Source organism: Balaenoptera borealis, assembly GCF_965194805.1.
Source record: "Balaenoptera borealis genome assembly, chromosome: 11".
Taxonomy (NCBI): Eukaryota; Metazoa; Chordata; class Mammalia; order Artiodactyla; family Balaenopteridae; genus Balaenoptera; species Balaenoptera borealis.
Window position 1 is genome coordinate 86,964,272 of NC_138868.1, and position 18,547 is coordinate 86,982,818.

Genomic DNA, 18,547 nt, shown 5'->3' on the forward strand with positions numbered 1-18,547 from the left:
GGACGATGAAGATCTCCTTCTGCTCCGAGGAATTAGGTCATTGAGGAGACTGGCCATCAGCAGCAAGCCAGCTGGGCCGGAAAGCAGAACTCTCACTTTATTCCCACACTTGAGTTGGTCCTGGATCCCTAGAGACAGATCTGCATCTCCTGGGAGAGCTGCTCCCATCCCGGCCTCTAGCAGACTGGACTGCCTTTCATGGATGGGGGTTTCCAGCGTCTACTTTCTCCACTTGTTCTGTTTCAAGTGGCTCAATTTAATCTTTGTTTCAATTGAGAGGCCCTTGGCAGAGAGGATTTTTAACTAACTAACTGGGCACCATATGTTCCTTCTCTCGGGATTCCCACAGAGAAGAGATTTGGACCACAGTTGTGCAGGTAAGCAAGCATCAGATAGAAAGTGCTTAAAAACAGTTACGTGGTCCTTGTATGAAATGGTAGATAGCAGATAAGGTCTCGAAAAAGGATCCTTCCTCAACCAGCATCCAAAGCTTGGCTGGAGCTGGGGTCTTTCCCATCTGAGGGGTCCCACGGACTGGCTTATCATCAGTCCTCCCAGGCTGAATGACACAGGACCTTCACTCAGGAGGCTTGGCCAAGCCTTCCTGGGGGTCCAGTCCATCTCAACCTACTGCACAGCTAGGTACAAAGCAAAACTAAGCTTTGCATGGGCAACCGATCATGAGGATGGCTGTAAGCAAGCGAGTTGTCAGGGGCTGTTCAGGCACATTAGGAGGTGCGGCACTTGTGCATTAATTCAAAGCGGGAAACTCACAGAAAGCAAAGCCGTCATACCTGGGATGGCTGTGGGCTGGGCCGAGGTCCTGAACACAAAGTGAGCTGCTTTGGACTTTCCCTGCTGGTTCTCAGCCACCACATAGACCTCGTACTCGGCATTCCAGTCCAGGGACTTGAGCATGACGTGGTCACTGCCAGATGGGAGCCTGATCTCTGGTTTCCATTCGGAGGAGAGCTTCTGGGAGAAACCGGCAAGAAAGATACAAGACACCAGAAAGCTTTAGATGAAATAGCTGCTAAGACCAGCTAACAGGAGGAACATAAGGGATTGTGCAAAACAGAAATAAAAACCAAAGATAGGACATGGTCTTTATTTTTAACCAGCCTGAAAAACCCAAAGGTAAATGATCACGCAGGTCAGGAGGTCAACCGTGCGTGCCTGCAAATACAAACAGCGGCAGACTGCCAGTGTGGCATGGGGCCAACTCTTCAATGTCCTGTGCATCACCTTGAGAGCATGCAGGGACCCAAGCTACACTCTGGAATGCTGGCCCATGGCCTAAGGATGACCTAGAAGAGTAATCCAACAACTGTGTTTCTTGTCCTGTTTCAGAATGTTGGTCACACTCAGGTGTGTGACTCACCTCCCTGACATGGGAACACTGCACAGATTCCACTTTTATTAAAAATAAAAACTATCATTTATGGAGCACCCACTACATGCCAGGCATTGGACTAAAGGCTTTCTGCACATTTTCTCACTGCATCCCTACAACAAGCCTGCCAGCGCTTTTGCCAGGCCCTTACTAAAGCTGATGACTGGGAAGGGAGGGAGAGGTCAGGTGACTTCCCCAAGCCACATGGGCAGTCGAGCTGTGGCCAAGAGCCTCTGGGCCCAAAGCCTCTCGTAGAAGGGAGCTCAACACACATCTGCTGCACTGAACTGGATGGTCCTTTTCCATGCAGTGTGACCTGGTCTCTGAGACTGGAGCTGGAGGTGTCACAGGTGTGAATTCTTCTGTCAGGTCCAAGGCTGAGGTGCCCAGAATGCCTACAAGGTACACTCAGATTAGCAGAGCACTGCCCAGGGCATGATTTCAGGCACGAAACTGGAGTTATAGGTGCCCCTCTTTTCTCGAATGTTCTTTCCAGTTCTATGCTACACATTTGCCAGTGAGTTTGTTCTGGGTGGGAGACGTTGACCCATGTCTACTGGATATTGGGCTGCTCCCTGGAAGAGCAGAACATGCTAGCAGTGTCACCTGGAAGGTGGTCTAGCCCGTGGCTGAGGCTGGAGGAAGAGTTACATTCCAGGAGAGCCAGCCATCTTCCCAGAAAAATGCTTTGTACCAGCCAAAGAGATACCTTTAGGAATGGGATAGCACTCGTGTCATGGCCATGACCAGTGTGGGGAAATGCTGGAAGGGGGCACTCGTGACCTCAGAGTCTAACTGGAAGCCGGGCTATGGCTCTAAGTTGGCTCCTGAGAGTGTCAGCATGTGCCCCATTTTAATTTAAAACGAAGAAATTCAGCAGTTTTTGTACTCTTTCTCTGAAAGGCTTCTTTCCTTGGCAAACAACATTACAAAAGAGAGAGCCAGAATATAAAGCAAACATTACGTTACATAATACATATTAATAATATATAATAATAGTAATGTTCAGCAAATATTAGGATTTTGAGGTGGAAGAGAGAGGACAGCTAAGGTTGTCGAAGTCTGACATATCCCAGTGTTTTGCCCCAATTGTCTTTTTAAGGCAGGCCGGCCTGGCACAGCTGGGACGGCTCTTCTGGAACACTGACACCTGATGTGGCCTCATAAGGGAGATATTTCCAGCCCCAGCCTGCATCATAGCAGTGATTATCACAGTTACCATGTACAGAGTTTTCCAAGTGTCAGGCACATTTCAGGTTCTTTGCTTATTTTATAACTAATCTTTACAACAGCTCGATAAGCTCTCCCCATTTTATTGATGGAGAAATGGAGATTATGGAAGACTGGGTGACCTATTCAGGTCCCAAAGCTGGAATTGGGTCCCATGTCTGTTGGGCCGCATCAGCATAACAACACATAATAACATCCTCCCCCCACACTGCCCACTTCCAGTGGGCTCCATGGGACCACCTGCCCAGTCCCTGCATCTTACTCCACGGCAAGGAAACCACAGGGACCTCTCAGATGGTGGTGCCTCTGGGCTGGGCCTTAGGAAAGTCAACTGAGGCTCCTCCTCCAACATCAGGCTCACACCGGACTTCACAGTTAAGTAGGAGAGGGCTGAGTGGGCTGACAGGCGGCCCAGCGGCTGAGACGTGTGCCCGGGAGCGCTCTGTGCTGTACGGACTCTCCGTAAACCTAACCGGGTTAGGGCTCCCACGGCACTTCAAGCAGGGCTGATCAAAAGGCAGAGAGGGAGTAAGTCAAACTTCCTGGGAAAAGCCTATTTGGGGGGCTATCTGAAGAAAGAAAACTCCTCTCAAGTTCATTATTTTCTACGGGCAAGAAATCCTAGCAAGAGGCTATTTCCAATGCTCAGAGGCTGCCTCTAAACCTCTCAGAAATTGGTTGTGGAAGGCAATGGCCAAGGGTCATTCTAAAACCAAAAAAACCCCAAAAAACCACAATGGGATGATTTTCAGTTTGGGGGTCGGGGATGACAGGTGGAATGTCAGAAATCTTAGATGGGTGGTGGGCAAACCCAGAAGAAAAGGCTTAAGGCCAGGCTCACTGGTAGCCGGACAGCAGGGTGACAACAGCTCAGGTGGGCTGCACGAGCACTGGGGGGGGGGGCGAGGGAAGGAGCTGGTTTAGGACCTGAGGCAGTCCAGGCCGGGGGCTAAGGACCCCATCTCTTCAGGCACACAGACCTGGATTCAATCCCTGGCTGCCTGGCTATATGAGTCACGCGGTCACTGACTGCATAAGCCTCACTTACTTCCTCTGTAAAGTGGGGATAATCATTAAGACCAACTTCGTAGGGTTCCTGGGGAGAAGAAAATGCATGTGATCATGGGCCTGCATGCCTGGCCTATGATACACACTTTATCCAAGTGTGATTATCAGATATCAGTATGTTATTTGCAAAAGTACTGGGTGATGGCAAGATAACTTCATAGAATAATTTAGGAAGCAGAAAAATCAATCATGGTATGGATTTGTCGTCACCAAAATCATTTTAGAGGTTTTAAAATGGTCTCAGTGTGTTTATCCATGCTATACGTAGCACAGAGGACCATATTCAATATCTTATGATAAACCATAATGGAAAAGAGTATTAGAAAAAGAATGTATATATATATATATATATATATATATATATATATATATATATATATATATATATATATATATATGTATAATGGAGTCACTTTGCTGTACAGAAGTAATTAACACAGTGCTGTAAATCAACTGTATTTCAATTAAAAAATATAAAATAGGGGACTGAAAAAAAAGTGGTCTCAGTGTAGACATGATCTAAAGGCTGCAAGTCAATCCTGGAATGTAAAACCCTAACCTGGACCCAGGAGCCACCTGCCAGGCACAGAGGCCGCCCCTGCCCCCCTGGGCTTTGCACGCTGCTGCTCCAAGAAGGCAGGTGTCAGGGTTGCGGGGTGGTGTGAAGCCCGGGAAGGAGGCCACTCACCGCTCGGTACTTGACCAGGTAGTGTCGGATCGGGGAGCCGCCGTCATCCTGCTTGATCAGGTTCACCTTAATAGAGTTTCCATCCTCTCCCATCTGCCCTTCGAGCTTAGGTGCACTGGGTTCCCCTGAAACAGTCACGTAATTCGCATGACATTTTCATCCACAAAATGAAAATCCAATCCATCAGAATGGGATGTAGTGATGGGGTGGGGCTGGCCTCTTGCTTTCTCAGCAATTCAAATGGTTAAAAAGCAATGCATATAAAACTTTGAATTCCAGTTGGATTCCTCAGACTTAGCCCAAACTGAGAACGCCTTTTGGGAATGTTCTGGGAAACTGCCTCCCTACTAGCATAGTCCTTTCACCATTTTAGAGAGAAGTGTTGTTTTTTTTTTTTTCTGTCATGTGCTTGTATTTTCTTTTAGCTGCTCTTACAACTGCAGATTTAACTTTTATGAACCTGGTACATTTTGAGGAACAGCCTGAAATAGGGGAAAATGTAAGCATTTAAGGAGAAAACTTACACCCATCAAATAATTTTTCAAAGCAGCCCAGTTTTTTTCCCCTGGATATATGATTCATCCCAGTGGTCTAATCCCTAACTGGGGTGGAATGATGCTGCATTCTTGTGACCATCTTTGTATGAATTAAATTTTATTACTTAGATTCATTAAAAAAAATAACGAGTTTCCAGTTGTGATTAAGTAAAGCACGAGTTGCTGTAGGCAAGTTTCTTGTAAGTATCCTGCATTTGTGGCTCAACAGCCTGAGTGATAATCCTTGGTACCTTGTATTAATGGAACGATCATTAAAGTCTTTTTATTTGTGAGAAGAGAGAGGGAAATATGTCTTTAGCATTTCTCAACAGAAAAAAGTCAATGTTTCTCTTTTCCTTGCAGTAGAACTCTGAATCCAAGGTCGAGAAGAAAGATAAGCTTGTATGTGACAAACTACCAGGGCTGGGACGGTTCTTCAGGAAGATGCCGATTTACTTAAAGAGAAGCTATTTCATTAGTATATGTTGAAAGCAATGAGATGAGAGAACGTCTGTTATAAAAAGTTAAAATGAAGATTTAAAACACTTGGGAACCCTGTACTTCCTGTGGAAAGCATCTCTGTATCTATTTCATGACCTCAGACAGAAAATTTGGAGAGCCTATAAAACAGTTACCTTCTGGGTGGGTGGTCCTCGCTTGTTCTCTGGAAGATAGAATCACAGACATGGGATACGAGAGCCAGGGGAGGCTTGTCACCAGGCTTTGGGCCTCATCACCCACAGTGTACCTTTCGTAATTTAATGAGAAGGTTGCTGGTAAGGTCAGTCCAGCCCACCCTCCTCACCCAGCTACTCTGAGAACCTACAGTGGCTGAGTGTCCTACTTTTCCTTTTGAGGCAAGGAGGAACCAGAGACAAAGCTAACGAGAGCCCTGCTACTTGGCCTGGGCCGGCAGCACACACACCACCTGGAAGCTCAATTAACAGGATGGCAAGGCGATCTTGGTGCACATGTACTAGTCATGGGGACACATAAAAGCAACAACAGGGAGGCTGTGTAATCTTAATGTCTGAGGGATAAAGTATTTAGGAAAATTTGTGTTTATTATGTGTTTTCTTCAATCAGTAATTAAGGAAAAAGAAAAAGAAAAACTAAAAGATAAATGGGCTTCAGGCAAAGACCTGTCCTGCTTTTACGCCACTATCTAGCCACCAGCACCAACTACTCAGTGGAAAATACTTAGAGATTTGGTTTAGATAATGTCAAGGTGCGTATGCTTCTCAAATTCTTTTGGACCATTCTAAGTCTTAGATAATATTTCAATTATGTCTTATACCATTAGAGATATGCAGTGCCAAAAAGAAATTCAAAGTGGAGTATATTTTAGAGCAGGGAATGAGGTCTGTGTAGATTCAACAATGCTGAACAATGGAATAGGAGATGCAGTAGAACTTTACAAATTCTACTCTCTTGCTCAGTTAGAGTGACCACCTCGTCCTGGTTAGCCTGTGACTTTCCAGGCATTAGCACTGCAAGTCCTTTACCATGGACAAACCCTTAGTCCCAGGTGAAACGGGATGTTGGTGACCCTGGACTGAATGAAGACTTACATTAATCATTATAACTTTCTGTATTCAGAACTGCAACACTGACTCTGGGATTAATGGTCTCTTTGCCTTAAGAAGGAGGGAAGGAGGTGGCATCAGCGGTCCTTCCAACACACCCACCAGGCAAGGACCTAGTCCTTCCCCCGAGGCCTCCTAGGAAGGGAAATAGAGATTATTGCACTGGGGCTGCTCTGTCTGTACCTTCCTTCCTATTTTCTCTCAGATTTGAGCTGTATGGCTTTCCAAGTCTGAATCAATACCACAAAACAGTGAACCCTGCTTTGGGGGGAGTGTCTACTTAGAAGGGGCTTTCTCTGATGTTGTGAAGCTCCCTTTAGAACTGAATGCTAAGGATGCCACAGTGGAGCTCAGGGTGTCTAGTGCCTTGGCTAGGTCACTGCCTCAGTCTCCACATTTGCAAAATACCAGATGCTCCCGAGGGCTCCTCCTCACTCTGATATCACCGTGACACTGTGACAGTCACTGTGCTAGGATGAGTTATCAAGAACACCTTGGCTATTTTCATGATGCTGTAAAACACAGAACCCCAAATCTAGGATGTTCAGTCAATTTTAGGGAGATGCACCGCAAGTTCAACAATTCCATATCACTTAGGCACAGAGATGCCCATTTTTTCTACAATTTTAAAAAAGTTATCTCAAAAAATTCCTGTCTTTGAAAAAAAAACCCCAAGAGTCTTCAAAGTCATATGAACAAAAATCTAGCCAAGGAATCCCTGCAAAAACCAAGAGCCCTGATGAAGGTGCTGTCCTATTTTTGGATTTGTTTCAGAAAAAATATAGTGGGAATCACAGAGCAACCACTAAAAATTATACCACAGTTAGAACATAGTTCTAACATTTATAGAAGTTAGAACACTATAATTTGCCACCATTTTAGCTGAGTGACTACCACGTAACTCTGATGTGTATTGCTTTCTCATAGAATTTAGAGTATTTTATATCATATCATTTAGAGTACTTTAAAGATAATTTATTCATCAAGTGCACATTCAGTACATACTAAGTACTGGGTAGTCCATTAGGCTTTCGAGTTTCAAAGGTGATTAAGACAAGGTTTTGTTTGCCAAATGAAAAAACTTAGTTATTCAATTATTATTCAATTCTTTGCATGGTGGGGCCCTTGTACAGAACTCTAACCCTTCCTATGACAGTATTTCTAAAGGATGATCCTATTCAACTAATATCATAGAGATTTGGACCAACTATATGGCCATGCAACTTGTTGTAAGTACATACAGATGTGGAAAGAGCAATATTTGTTTCATCAGTTGTCTTACTCATCTTCAAATGTTTACTGGCAGCCAATTTTTTTAAAGATTAGAAATGGGGTTAAAGAAACGATTTCCTAAGCTCTCTGAAAAAATAATGTTCCAGCCACGCCTGAGGAGGGAGGGGGCTGACACCAAAGAAACGGGCCTGGCATTCAGGAGGCTTGCTGCTTTATTGAACACATTAAGAGAGGAAATTATTTAGAGGGTCCCAGCATACACTCTGTTCTGAGATGGCTGCTCTGATTGAAATCATTATGGGTAATTTCAGCAAAACCAATATTGTAATTATTTGTAAATGTTGGTTTGCAATTCAGCAGCAATCGGCAGGTGGCTCCAAGAAAACCCCTGGGGTTAATTATACCCTCTGAGTTTAGCTTCAGCCATGAGTCAAATTTTTTTCCCTAAATATTTTATGTAAAGACTAAAACAGTGGTGTTCGTAAAAATAAACCTTGTCAATAACAAATATGAAATATCAGGCAGTTCTGGTATTTTCTAGAAGAATGTGAATCGTGTATGCAAGAAAAAAAAAAAGAATGTACCAGAGAAACCGCATACAGTCAAAAATATTACTGGCAGGTCCTATAAATTCCCCTTAGAAACCGTAATTGAAATGTGTATTTCTGGCCATGTAGATTGCAGGTTCTTCTTTGTAATTATGGTGCTACTGGCCCTAAAATCAGAGTCAGCTTCATGTCTTTCTCCTCGTCAGCAGAAGCCCTGGGACCAGAAAACTACTGCTGGATATCTGAATTCCACAACAAAAATTCTAACAAACCCAGGGCCTTTGAACAGCAACTATGAATTTTGGAAGGAAAACAATATTCTACTTCTCACTCAAAAAGCCCAAGGACCAAGAGTTGTATGTTCTGAATGAAATGCTGAGGGGCCAATAGGCTGAGACAGGCTGGACCTGGGTTCTGCCTTTACCCACTTTGTTTTCTCTCCCATCAGGACCCACACAGGGTTTGGTGCATCTGAGAAGAACCCAATGATGGTTATAGGGCCTGCATTAGAATCTTTTACTACCAAAAAGGATTGTCTGGCATTAAAAATACTGTTCGTTCTGTTTCTCCTAATGCCTGTTCCCCTTTACTGATTATTTATTATAAGCAATTTGAAACTGTTTTAAAAAGTCCAAAATGTATGATTAAGCTGTTCTGATATGACGCTTGCTTGATGTTTCCAATTCAAGAACATTTAAAATTACATCAAGAAGTTCGAAGTTTGATTGGTCCTTATGGGATCAGCAAATTACCAAAGGGAATCAGGACTCAGTTATTAGACCACCAACTCTCCTTCCTCAGACCAACCTCTTAGCCCTAATGTCAAACAGACGAATGTGATCTATGCCACATACACCCCTGGACCCTCAACATCTCCCTGATGCCTCTTTGGCAGCCTACCTGGCTATTCTAGTCTAAGGTGGTTTTCCAATACTCCCAAAGAGCAGCCTGCAGTGCTTGGACTGGCATCCATTTGTCTCGAGCATCGCTCCCCCCAGATCAGGCCTTTGGAGTAAAGTGTTCTTTTTCTCCTGAGTGCTTGTCTCTTAATTGTTAAGGATCTGCTGTGCTAGCATGACCTGACTCTATGCCATCCTAGTCCCTAGCTCTGGGGAGTGCTGGGGTACAGAACGAGCGGGTATGGGTGTGGCCATGTCCCCCACTTCTACAGAGTAAGGATGCTTGGCTCTCTGTGGCCAGGCTCATGGAGGCATCCAGTCCACAAATCTTCCCAGCGCGAGTTATCTTGGGAATTGTGAATGGGAGTGCGTGCTGGCGGGGGATGGGGGGGAGGCCTGGCAGCACCGAGGACGAATTAAACAGCAACAAATGAACTCTGACAGACCGAACCACAAAAGTACCAACTCCCTTCTCGTGGGTGTCATGAAAACACCAACAGATTCATTGATCAATTATCTCTGTTTCATCATCCTAAAAAGAAAATACAACCACAAAGGTATGGCTTGTGGTTATGGGGGCTGATCCAGGCTGAGGAAGTTAAGACAGAAATAACTGCCATCACCAACAATTAACTTGGCTCCTGCCTCCGAGGTCACAAGGTGGGTGCGTGAACATCTCCAATACTATTTCATGGACGTGAGATTCGTTATTAAGAAGTATGAGGCTCCTGGGAGGTTTCAGCCCTCATACTGGTAAACCCTAGGGAAACGGGCACTTTCTGAACCCCGTGGTCCATGCCCACAGGATTCGGGCTGATATACATCACTGCCTTGGCCCCTTCATGCTAGCTTTCTATCCTGGTAACCACCAGTGCTGGGAATCCTTAGGAATAAAGGCAATTAGAGCAGAACCCCTGGTGAAAAGTCTATGTCGACCTGCCAAAGACCGTGGCAATCCAGACACACAGCTGTAAAAAATAAAGGAGGGGGGTGGAAGGGATGGTTAGTGAAGTTTTCAATCTAAGAAGGAAGAGTGGGTGTTAAAGGGTTTAGTTCATCAGAATCAGCATTTCCTAGTACAAGTCAGTGTCAGTAGCTAAAGAAAAAAAGATCATTACAAATGAGTGGGGAGGGATCCATGCTCAAACATGCAGCACACGAACAGGGGGGTGCAGGGGGCATCTCATCACATACATGCTGGTGGGAAGGGTGTCCCATTTATGCAGAGTCCTCGGTAGCTGATGGAGGCATGGAGGAAGCGGGACCCGCAGTTATGTGTTGTCATGACACCAGAAATAAACTTTGGCATCAGGGGCTCAAATCTACACTCTCAACAAACCCATGCCTGTGCCCTTGGGCCAGATGTCTGAGCGTCCCTGCCCTGGACCGCTCCCTGCAGAGCTCTGTGGGCTCAGGGGCCAAGTGGCCCTGGGCTGTGCTCAATGCCTGTGTTCATCTCCTTCTGGATGGAAACCAAAGGTGCACGGACACCTGGCATATGTTAATCACATCGTAGGCAATTTTGTGGGGGGGGCTGGGGGGGCGGAGGGTAGTGGACACTGGATGTAATCTATTGTGGGCATACAACCAACCCACTGTTCACTTAAACCCTCTTCATTAGGCTTAACTCACCTGAAACCTAGTAACTAATGCCCAGAGGAACCATCCCTAACTAAGATTTTTCTCCTCTGTAAATTTTATTTGCTCCAGCTTCTCCATTCCCTTCAATTTTATTATTAAAGGCCATTTCCTGCTGCTTGTTGCTCATCTGCGTAACCATCCTCTGTCTGCCCCCTTGCAAATGGCAGGAGAGGGGTGGTTTGATGAGGGAGTGATCACGTTTTGGAATTCCGCAGGCTCCCGAGGTGATTTTTTAGTGCTGGCCAAATTTTCTACTGACAGCCAAGACCACTGCTAAGGTGTGTTTCTAGGGCAACTGTGGGAAACACCTTCAAACACTTCTAGCCTTGCTTAAAATGTCTGCAAGAGATCTCTCCTCAGAGGTGTGAATTAGCTTCTACCTTGCGCTTCATTCTGAATCACAGCATTGCACAGAAATGACCCAACTTGGTTTTACAGAAGAAACTAAGGGGTTTCAACCCAATATCTGCTTACACTTCAGCTTTCAGGGGAAAGGTTCAGCCTCTGAGCAGTCACCCCAAGTCTGAAAAGAGCCTGTCTCCCTCAGGGAAATAATGAAACCACATTTTTTTGTGTGTGGGACTTGGAGTTTATATAATCATAGGTTCCCAATGTTCTTTCCTCTTCCCCTAAGACTCACAGATTAAGATAATTTTTTAAGCTAGGTCCAAGTTTTTAGAACTATAGAGGTTCCCTGCTTTGGGGACATCCCTCCTTTATTTCATACGATGTAAATGTTAAACATCTCCTTTTTTGGAAACGAGGATGCCGCCCATCCAAGACCCTGTCCAGGAGTCTGGTTGTAAATGGGACTAAACTGGGGCACGGTGGCCATGCCCAGAGAGCTGAAGTCCTCAGAGGGGGTCAATGCGGAGGGCGAGGGGTGGCACGTACAGGGCTCACACACATGGGGTGCACGGGACACAGGACAGACCAGGGACAGAGCACATGCGAGACGAACGGCCGATGGTTTTGTTCGTGTGGATGTCGCCCAATCAGCTCTCAGAGAAGCGAGGTCGCCGGGGACCCCTTGCATGCACGGGCGCCCTGGGGGGTTACTGGTGTTAGTTTCCCTTTTGTGATCAGTTTAGCCCGTGTGTGTCTCAGGTTGTGACATGAAGTACAAATTTTCAGTTAGTCACGCATGTGACTCCCAGGGTAGGTTTGAATGGGTGTTTGATTTTACTGGGGGAAGTGGTGAGCAGAGGCTTCCTTTACTCTTCATGGTAAATAAGAAATGTTTTTACAAGGTTGTGACAGTCACAATATTAACTAATTATTTTGTCACTCCTGTGCGCTTAATTAGGTTATAATTTTTTTTGCCTTTGCTGCAAGGGTCAATTGTGTTCTTCTGGATTACATGGATCTCCAGTCATGGTAATTGTCAAGTGACTTTTGCTTTGAGTTTTCTTCCCTCCTGCCCAGAGTGGGAGGTGGGCCACTTGAAAAGTGACACCTCGGCCATCACAGCCAAACTGCTCTAATTCCAAATTCTTAAATCTCTCATTTCAGAAAGTCCTCAATCTGCATGAATTTTATGAAACTCTCTCATTGGTTTTGAGCAAATACAACCTTTGGGAATGATACGTTTCTCTCTGTAGCAATGTTATGTTTTCATGGAAGTGGGACATTTTAGAGCAACTGTGGTTTGTAGAACTACAAAAGTTAAACAACAATGCTATAAAGCTCATTTGCAACATTGATTTCTGGGAAATAATGTTTACGAGCTATCTGGTGAAAATTCAAAGGTGCAAATTCTGCCATGACTAAAGTGATTTTTACCGTAGCCAAATTTCTTGAAGCAAACCATTAAACCAAAGGCTGTCATGGTATCAAATTGTCATGTAAAGGCTACGAAGGATGATGAATTCTGGATGTGCATTGATTGAGAACAAGAGGAAATCTCTCAAATGGCTTTGCTTAGGAAATCCGAGACAGGAAGAAATGAGTGGGCCCTACGTGCCAGGCTGTGGTCCCAGATTTATTTCACTAATCAGAACAAAGAGTTTTACCTTCTGTTCACCAGCGTGGACGACATCATCAGCACCATGCAAGCCACATGACAAAGTCACATGATACGCACGCACATGATTGGTTGAAAGGAAAGTGGAGGAGATCACATGGAAAATACAAAAAAATTAAAAACTGATGTAAACAATGGGCAGGGAGAAAAATCAACAACAAAATCACAGACTAAATAAAAGGAGAAATTAACTTAAATTAGCAGCATATATAGGAAACATTGGAAGGGCAGTAAAACTGCCCGGAAATAGAAGACTAACAAATCATAAAGAGCATTTGGTTAACAACACCAATAAGCATTAGCTACAGCTGCAACACTGCATATTAATACCACATCAAGGAGCATGGAAACTTGTTTTGAAATGGGGAGGTGTCTCTGTCAGGACCCAGATGTCAAAGTCAATCCAGGAGACTGTTGAAGGAGAAGAACAAGGCAAGTTATTCTTCACAGATTCCAGAAATGTCTCGGCATCCTTGGAAAACAAGGGCAATGAAACAGAGCATGGTCATGAAGGAAGAGTCCCATGATTTTTAAGGCGCAGACCGTGTGCCCTGGAAGAACAAAATATTACATTACATTAAGAAGTCATTTCATGTTTCATTTGGCACAATGAGGAGGCGGGTGTGGGATGAGCGAGGGTTGGAGGATGCAGGCAGAGAAGGTGGCCAGGGATCTCATCTCACTGCCGTATTCGTCTACCCATGTTATCCTAGGGGCCACCATGAGATAACCCCAATCAAGACACATATAAAAGAAGAGGCCACTATTTTGTTCTCTACATCTGTGAGTCTGCTTCTTTTTTGTTAGATTCACTAGTTTGTTGTATTTTTTAGACTCCACATATAAGTGACATCATACAGTATTTGTCTTTCTCTGTCTGACTTATTTCACTTAGCACAATGGGTACCAGTGGGGAAGAGGTACAAACTATTTGGTTTAAAATAAGCCACAAGGATATATTATACAACACAGGGAATATAGCCAATATTTTATAATAACTATAAATGGAGTATAACCTTTAAAAATTGTGAATCACCATATTGTACACCTGTAACTTATATAATATTGCACAGCAACTATACTTCAATGAAAAAAACAGTTAAGTAAAGAACCATGAAGTAGTATAATAAAGATTCTAACAAAATAATAAAAAAAAAAAAGAGGCCAGTGCAGAAAGGGAATAGGTTTCCTTCTGGAGGTTGAGACCATAGCTCTGTCAACACTAAACAGCAGAAACTGAACCCCTGGCTCAATGAGCTAAGAATTTGACATTAAACACATGCTCGGGCATTTGTGGATACAGTTATCTCTTTAGACTTGCAGTGAATGGATAAGACACGAGTTTGATTTTTACAATGAAAAAAACAGCTTTCTTGTTTGGATTTGCCTATATTCCTTTCTGTCCTATGTTATATTTACATCTGATTTGTTACTGAGTGATTCTGCTTCATCAAAAGGCCTTTTGGGTTTCCCACCTTAACTTGCACAGGCCAAGGGGCGTTTTGGCTATTACCAGTTGGAGCCAAGAGAGAAGGAGGGCAAAGAAGGAAGGTGAAGATACCTTTCTGCCCAAAGCACACCAATGTTTAAAAATGATTCGAGAGAAATGCTTCAACCAAGTGACACAGTCCCTTGCCACTGTGAGCTGATAAGAGTGTTTGCTTCTCACTGTCTGACACTGCACAGGGTCTGGAACAGTCCAACCAAGGGTGCCTGCAGGGATTATAGACAACTGAGCAGTTTCTCCTTTGATTTTACTTAGGCTACCCTCATTCATTCATAATTATAAATGAATCAATACACACACACAGAAGCAAAAATAAAAGACATTATTTATATTCAACCCTACTGACTGACTGATGATTGATGGATTTTTGGATGCTTCCAGCTACTCTGCTGTTAGTTTCACTGCAATTCACACTCATTCTGCCTTACAGTTGAGAAATATGTTCATGCTAAATACGGGCTGCTGCCCAATCGTGACTGTCTTTCCTTTATCTCAGTATCCACTGGGACCTACAATTTGGGTCAGTAGTCAAGTGGTTCAAAATAAAGAAGACTCAAACTTTCTTCTCTTTGGATGTCACTGCTAATCATTTTACCTGTGGGCAGAAATGCCTGATGTTTAAAAATTAAACCTATGTCAGGGGAGAGACACCTAATTCCTCCTTAAGGAAAAATCTGGATCCAAGATTCTGTTTTCCTTCCAGAGAAGACCAACCTACAGTGAGACACCTTAGATATGACCCAAGTTGTGCAAATGCATTGTGTAGCCTTTTCCCGCTATGCTCTGCACGGCACACACACTGCACTCAAGCTGCAAAGGACTGGAGCATGGCTGTTAGCAGATGAAAGGGTGCTGTTAAGTTCATTCCTTTTCCAAATGCAGAGAAACCCATCACCTGAATTAAACCCATGTGAGCACAGCTCATTGTCGCCTGCTCTGCTCACAAAATGTAACCTCAAAAGCATCAGGAATTAAAATTCACTGCAGCACGCACACAGTGAGAACACCAAGAAAGCAGACCCTCAGCTATGTTCTGCAGTAGAAAAGAGAACCACTTCATGCAACACGCAGAAACTCTTTTCTTCTCTGTTCAATTATGTATCAGAAACCCTAGCCCAGGGAGTGGAGCGGGAGCTGTACTTTGCATTCTTGCTTTCTGCCTTCTGCTCTGACTACCCTTAATGGGACGCACGTCATTTTTCCTGTGCACTCAGAAGTATTATAAAATCTAAAACTCGCACACAGCTGTGGACACACACACACACATTCCAGTTGACTTGTCAGGGAGTTTAAGGCCTAATACACAAGCCCACTTCATCAGAGCGTTATAAAGACTAGCTTGGAACATGTTACAGATTGTGATGAAGTGTAACGTTTTCCGTGATGGAAAAGATGGTACAGTTTGGCCATCAGGAGATGAATTCCAGAACTTTCATATAGACTTTCAGCACACAAACTTGACAGAGCCTGGTTATGCTTTTTGAGGCCATAATTTTTCTAGCACAAGGGAGGCTAGAAGCCTCTCTCCTTCCCCGTGTGTTCGGGGCACACACTTCCACACTCTGCAGGAGGCAAAGGAGGGCACGCTGTCAGGTAGCAGAGGCTCCCTCCTTCCTCATCCTCTCCCTTTCCCCGGGCAGCCAGCTTCTATTCCTTCCCTCCTTGTTCTCAGTCTTTTAGCTATTCTATTTTAGCCTCTGTGTGTGTGTGTGTGTGTGTGTGTGTGTGTGTGTGTGTGTGTCGGAGGGGGAGAGACAATGAAAGCTGGGACGAGATGCTCTCCTTTTGTCTCCTCAGCATTTCTCTAATCATTTTCTGTTTTTTTAACTTGTGGGTAAATTTGGAAAAGTCTCCTTGTGCACAGAGTTTTCTTCAAGAATCACCCCAGTTCTTTTGGTGACACTGGGTCTGCTCTCTTGGCCAGGCAGACAGCATGCTTAGGGACCCACACCAGGCAAGGAGCCTCCGTGCATGCACAACTGTTGCTTTCAGCACTCTGTGGGGGGGGAGGGGGGCAGGGAACCAGGGACAGCACTATGACCCACGAGTCGGCTCTGCCACAAGCAGCAGTCTGGCCCAGGGCAGCTAAGCTCTGTACTCACTAGATGGTTTGGTGGTGGCAAGGGCAGGAAGAGGCCAGGTTGCTATGGAAATATGAAGGATGGAAAGGGCACAGAAAGGTGAAAGAGGGAACGGAGATAAATTAAATTTATAAATACATATCTATGTGTGTGTATACATATTAAGGCATTATTATAAAGAAAAAAAGAGATGGTGAAGCAGGTATTCTCATTTCCTTCTTCCCTGATTTATCAATATGAATGTAGGTATTTTAAAGAGATTATCAGTGATTTTGCTGACAAATTACTCTCACGCAGCAAGAAGTAACATAACCCTCATTTAGTCTTACTATGAATTCCAGCTACTACGTGCTGCACACTGTTTTGTGTTTTTTCGTACTTAATCGTAAATTATCATAAATACCTATAGAGTAAGTAGAATCTATCCTTCCTTTGGGAGATAAGAAGTGTGAGGTTCGGAGAGGTGGGATGACTCATTCAAGGTCATGGAGTTATATACAGAAGTAGTGGAGCTGGTATTTGAACCTGGACCCTAAACCTGAATTCCTGCTGCTACAGTCCACTGCCTGGAAAGCAGTGCGTGGGATAGGCGGGCTTGTCTCCAAGTCAAGCAGGTGCCACAGAGGGCTCTGAGCTTGGGGCTTGAATCACTCCCGAGGTTCCTCCCAAGGGGCAGGGCTTCTGAGGCACCAAGGGGTGAGGGTCAGCTGGGCAGCCCCACCGGCTGCACTGTCGTTGCTCTGAGCACATGCGGGCGTGATACCCGGGTCTCACTCAGCAGCTGTCCCGCTCTGCTCTTTCCCTTTGGAGTGCTCGGTTCGTCACTCCGGACAGTGGGAGGCCCGGAGCTCTCCCCGCGCCCGGGGACTCAGGGCAGGGCAGCCGAAGAAAATAAGGTGGTAAACGAGTGAGGCTCAGGCAGGGTGACAAAGCCTGAGACTGACCAGGCGACACAGCGGCCGGCTTACTGGCACTGCTCCTAGGTGGGCAAACAGCTTGATAAACGCCAGGTTTGTTGGTAGGTGCCGGGGGCGGGGGTACCATTACTTCTTGTGTTTTACAGAGGAGAAAAAACAAGGCTCCCTCGTAAAGGGTTAAATAATGTGTCTACGGCCAGGCACATCTGCAAGCAGACACACTGCTTCTTTTCCCACAAATATTTACGAGAAATATATGCATTTATGGAGAAAGCAAAAGCTACAGACCTCGCTCTCTAATTTCAATGTCTGAATCCAACTATGCCAATTAAAATGGAGGGTGAAAACACAACGACCCAAACATTTCTTATGACCCTGCAGAATAGACATTTTTCTTGGGAAATTCCTTTGGCTTCTCCAAATAATCAGCCCACTATGAATCTCGAGGACAGGGCTGGGGCTGCCACAGCCTCAGGGAGCCTGTCTGCGGGGTTTTCTGTCCAGAGCCATGCTTTCCACTCGCCTCCTCTTGCGGGCAGAGCTGTCCCCCGTGAATCTGAGCGGACCTGTGCCTACTTCTCATCTGCTTCTCTAAAACCCGGTGCTGCTCTCCACTAACAGAGTGGAATTATCACCTGGTAAGGGAGGTAACGTGAGGCAGACCCACTGTGGCTGGCAGAGAGCAAGCAACCTGCAGAGAGATGGATGAAGAAAATGATACTCACTATCTGGATGAGACAATGGAACAGGGGTGGAAGAGCTAGCAGGAGCCGCTGAGGAAAGAAAAATGAAGGTGAAAAAAAAGGGAAAAAAAAGGTCATCGAGGCACACAGATACTGAAGGGAAAAATGGAAGAGGCAACCCGGGGGTGTCAGTAAGAGAAGCTGAAGCGAGTTATAAGCGGGAAGGAGAACCTCATGCGTGAGAACAGGTGGCTGGCGGCCCAGCAGAGAGCAGGGCCTCTCTGACTTCAAACCCTGAGCCTGTGCGCCTGCCAGGCCCTGCCGTTCAGGTAAGGGACTGGGCCAGGAACAGCTGCAGAGGCCTCCAACCCTGCCTGGAAACAAAGAGCCAGTTCAGCAGGACCAGCTGTCTCCATAGGATCAGGTGTCAGGAGGGAAGGGAACCTGGACCCCAGCTTAAGGCGAACCAGCAGAAAAGGGGAATGCACTTTGGTTTTGCCATTACCTACCTCTT

At 45.1% G+C, this 18,547-nt stretch overlaps 1 protein-coding gene across 28 annotated transcripts in view; it reads right to left on the minus strand.

The window, feature by feature from the left end:
- LOC309606410 (neural cell adhesion molecule 1) overlaps nt 1-18,547 on the minus strand; it is a 309,239-nt gene that overhangs the window by 15,125 nt on the left and 275,567 nt on the right. For 11 of the 28 annotated variants that reach the window (XM_082343462.1, XM_082343453.1, XM_082343459.1 and 8 more), the window contains 2 exons: nt 4,380-4,504; nt 795-972 (listed from right to left, as the gene is read on the minus strand). In XM_082343462.1, coding sequence (XP_082199588.1) covers nt 795-972; nt 4,380-4,504 — 303 coding nt within the window. Of the gene's footprint in view, nt 1-794; nt 976-4,379; nt 4,505-16,454; nt 16,497-18,075; nt 18,124-18,547 lie in introns of all 28 variants that reach the window. The other 17 variants (XM_082343456.1, XM_082343455.1, XM_082343461.1 and 14 more) reach the window with 5 other exon arrangements.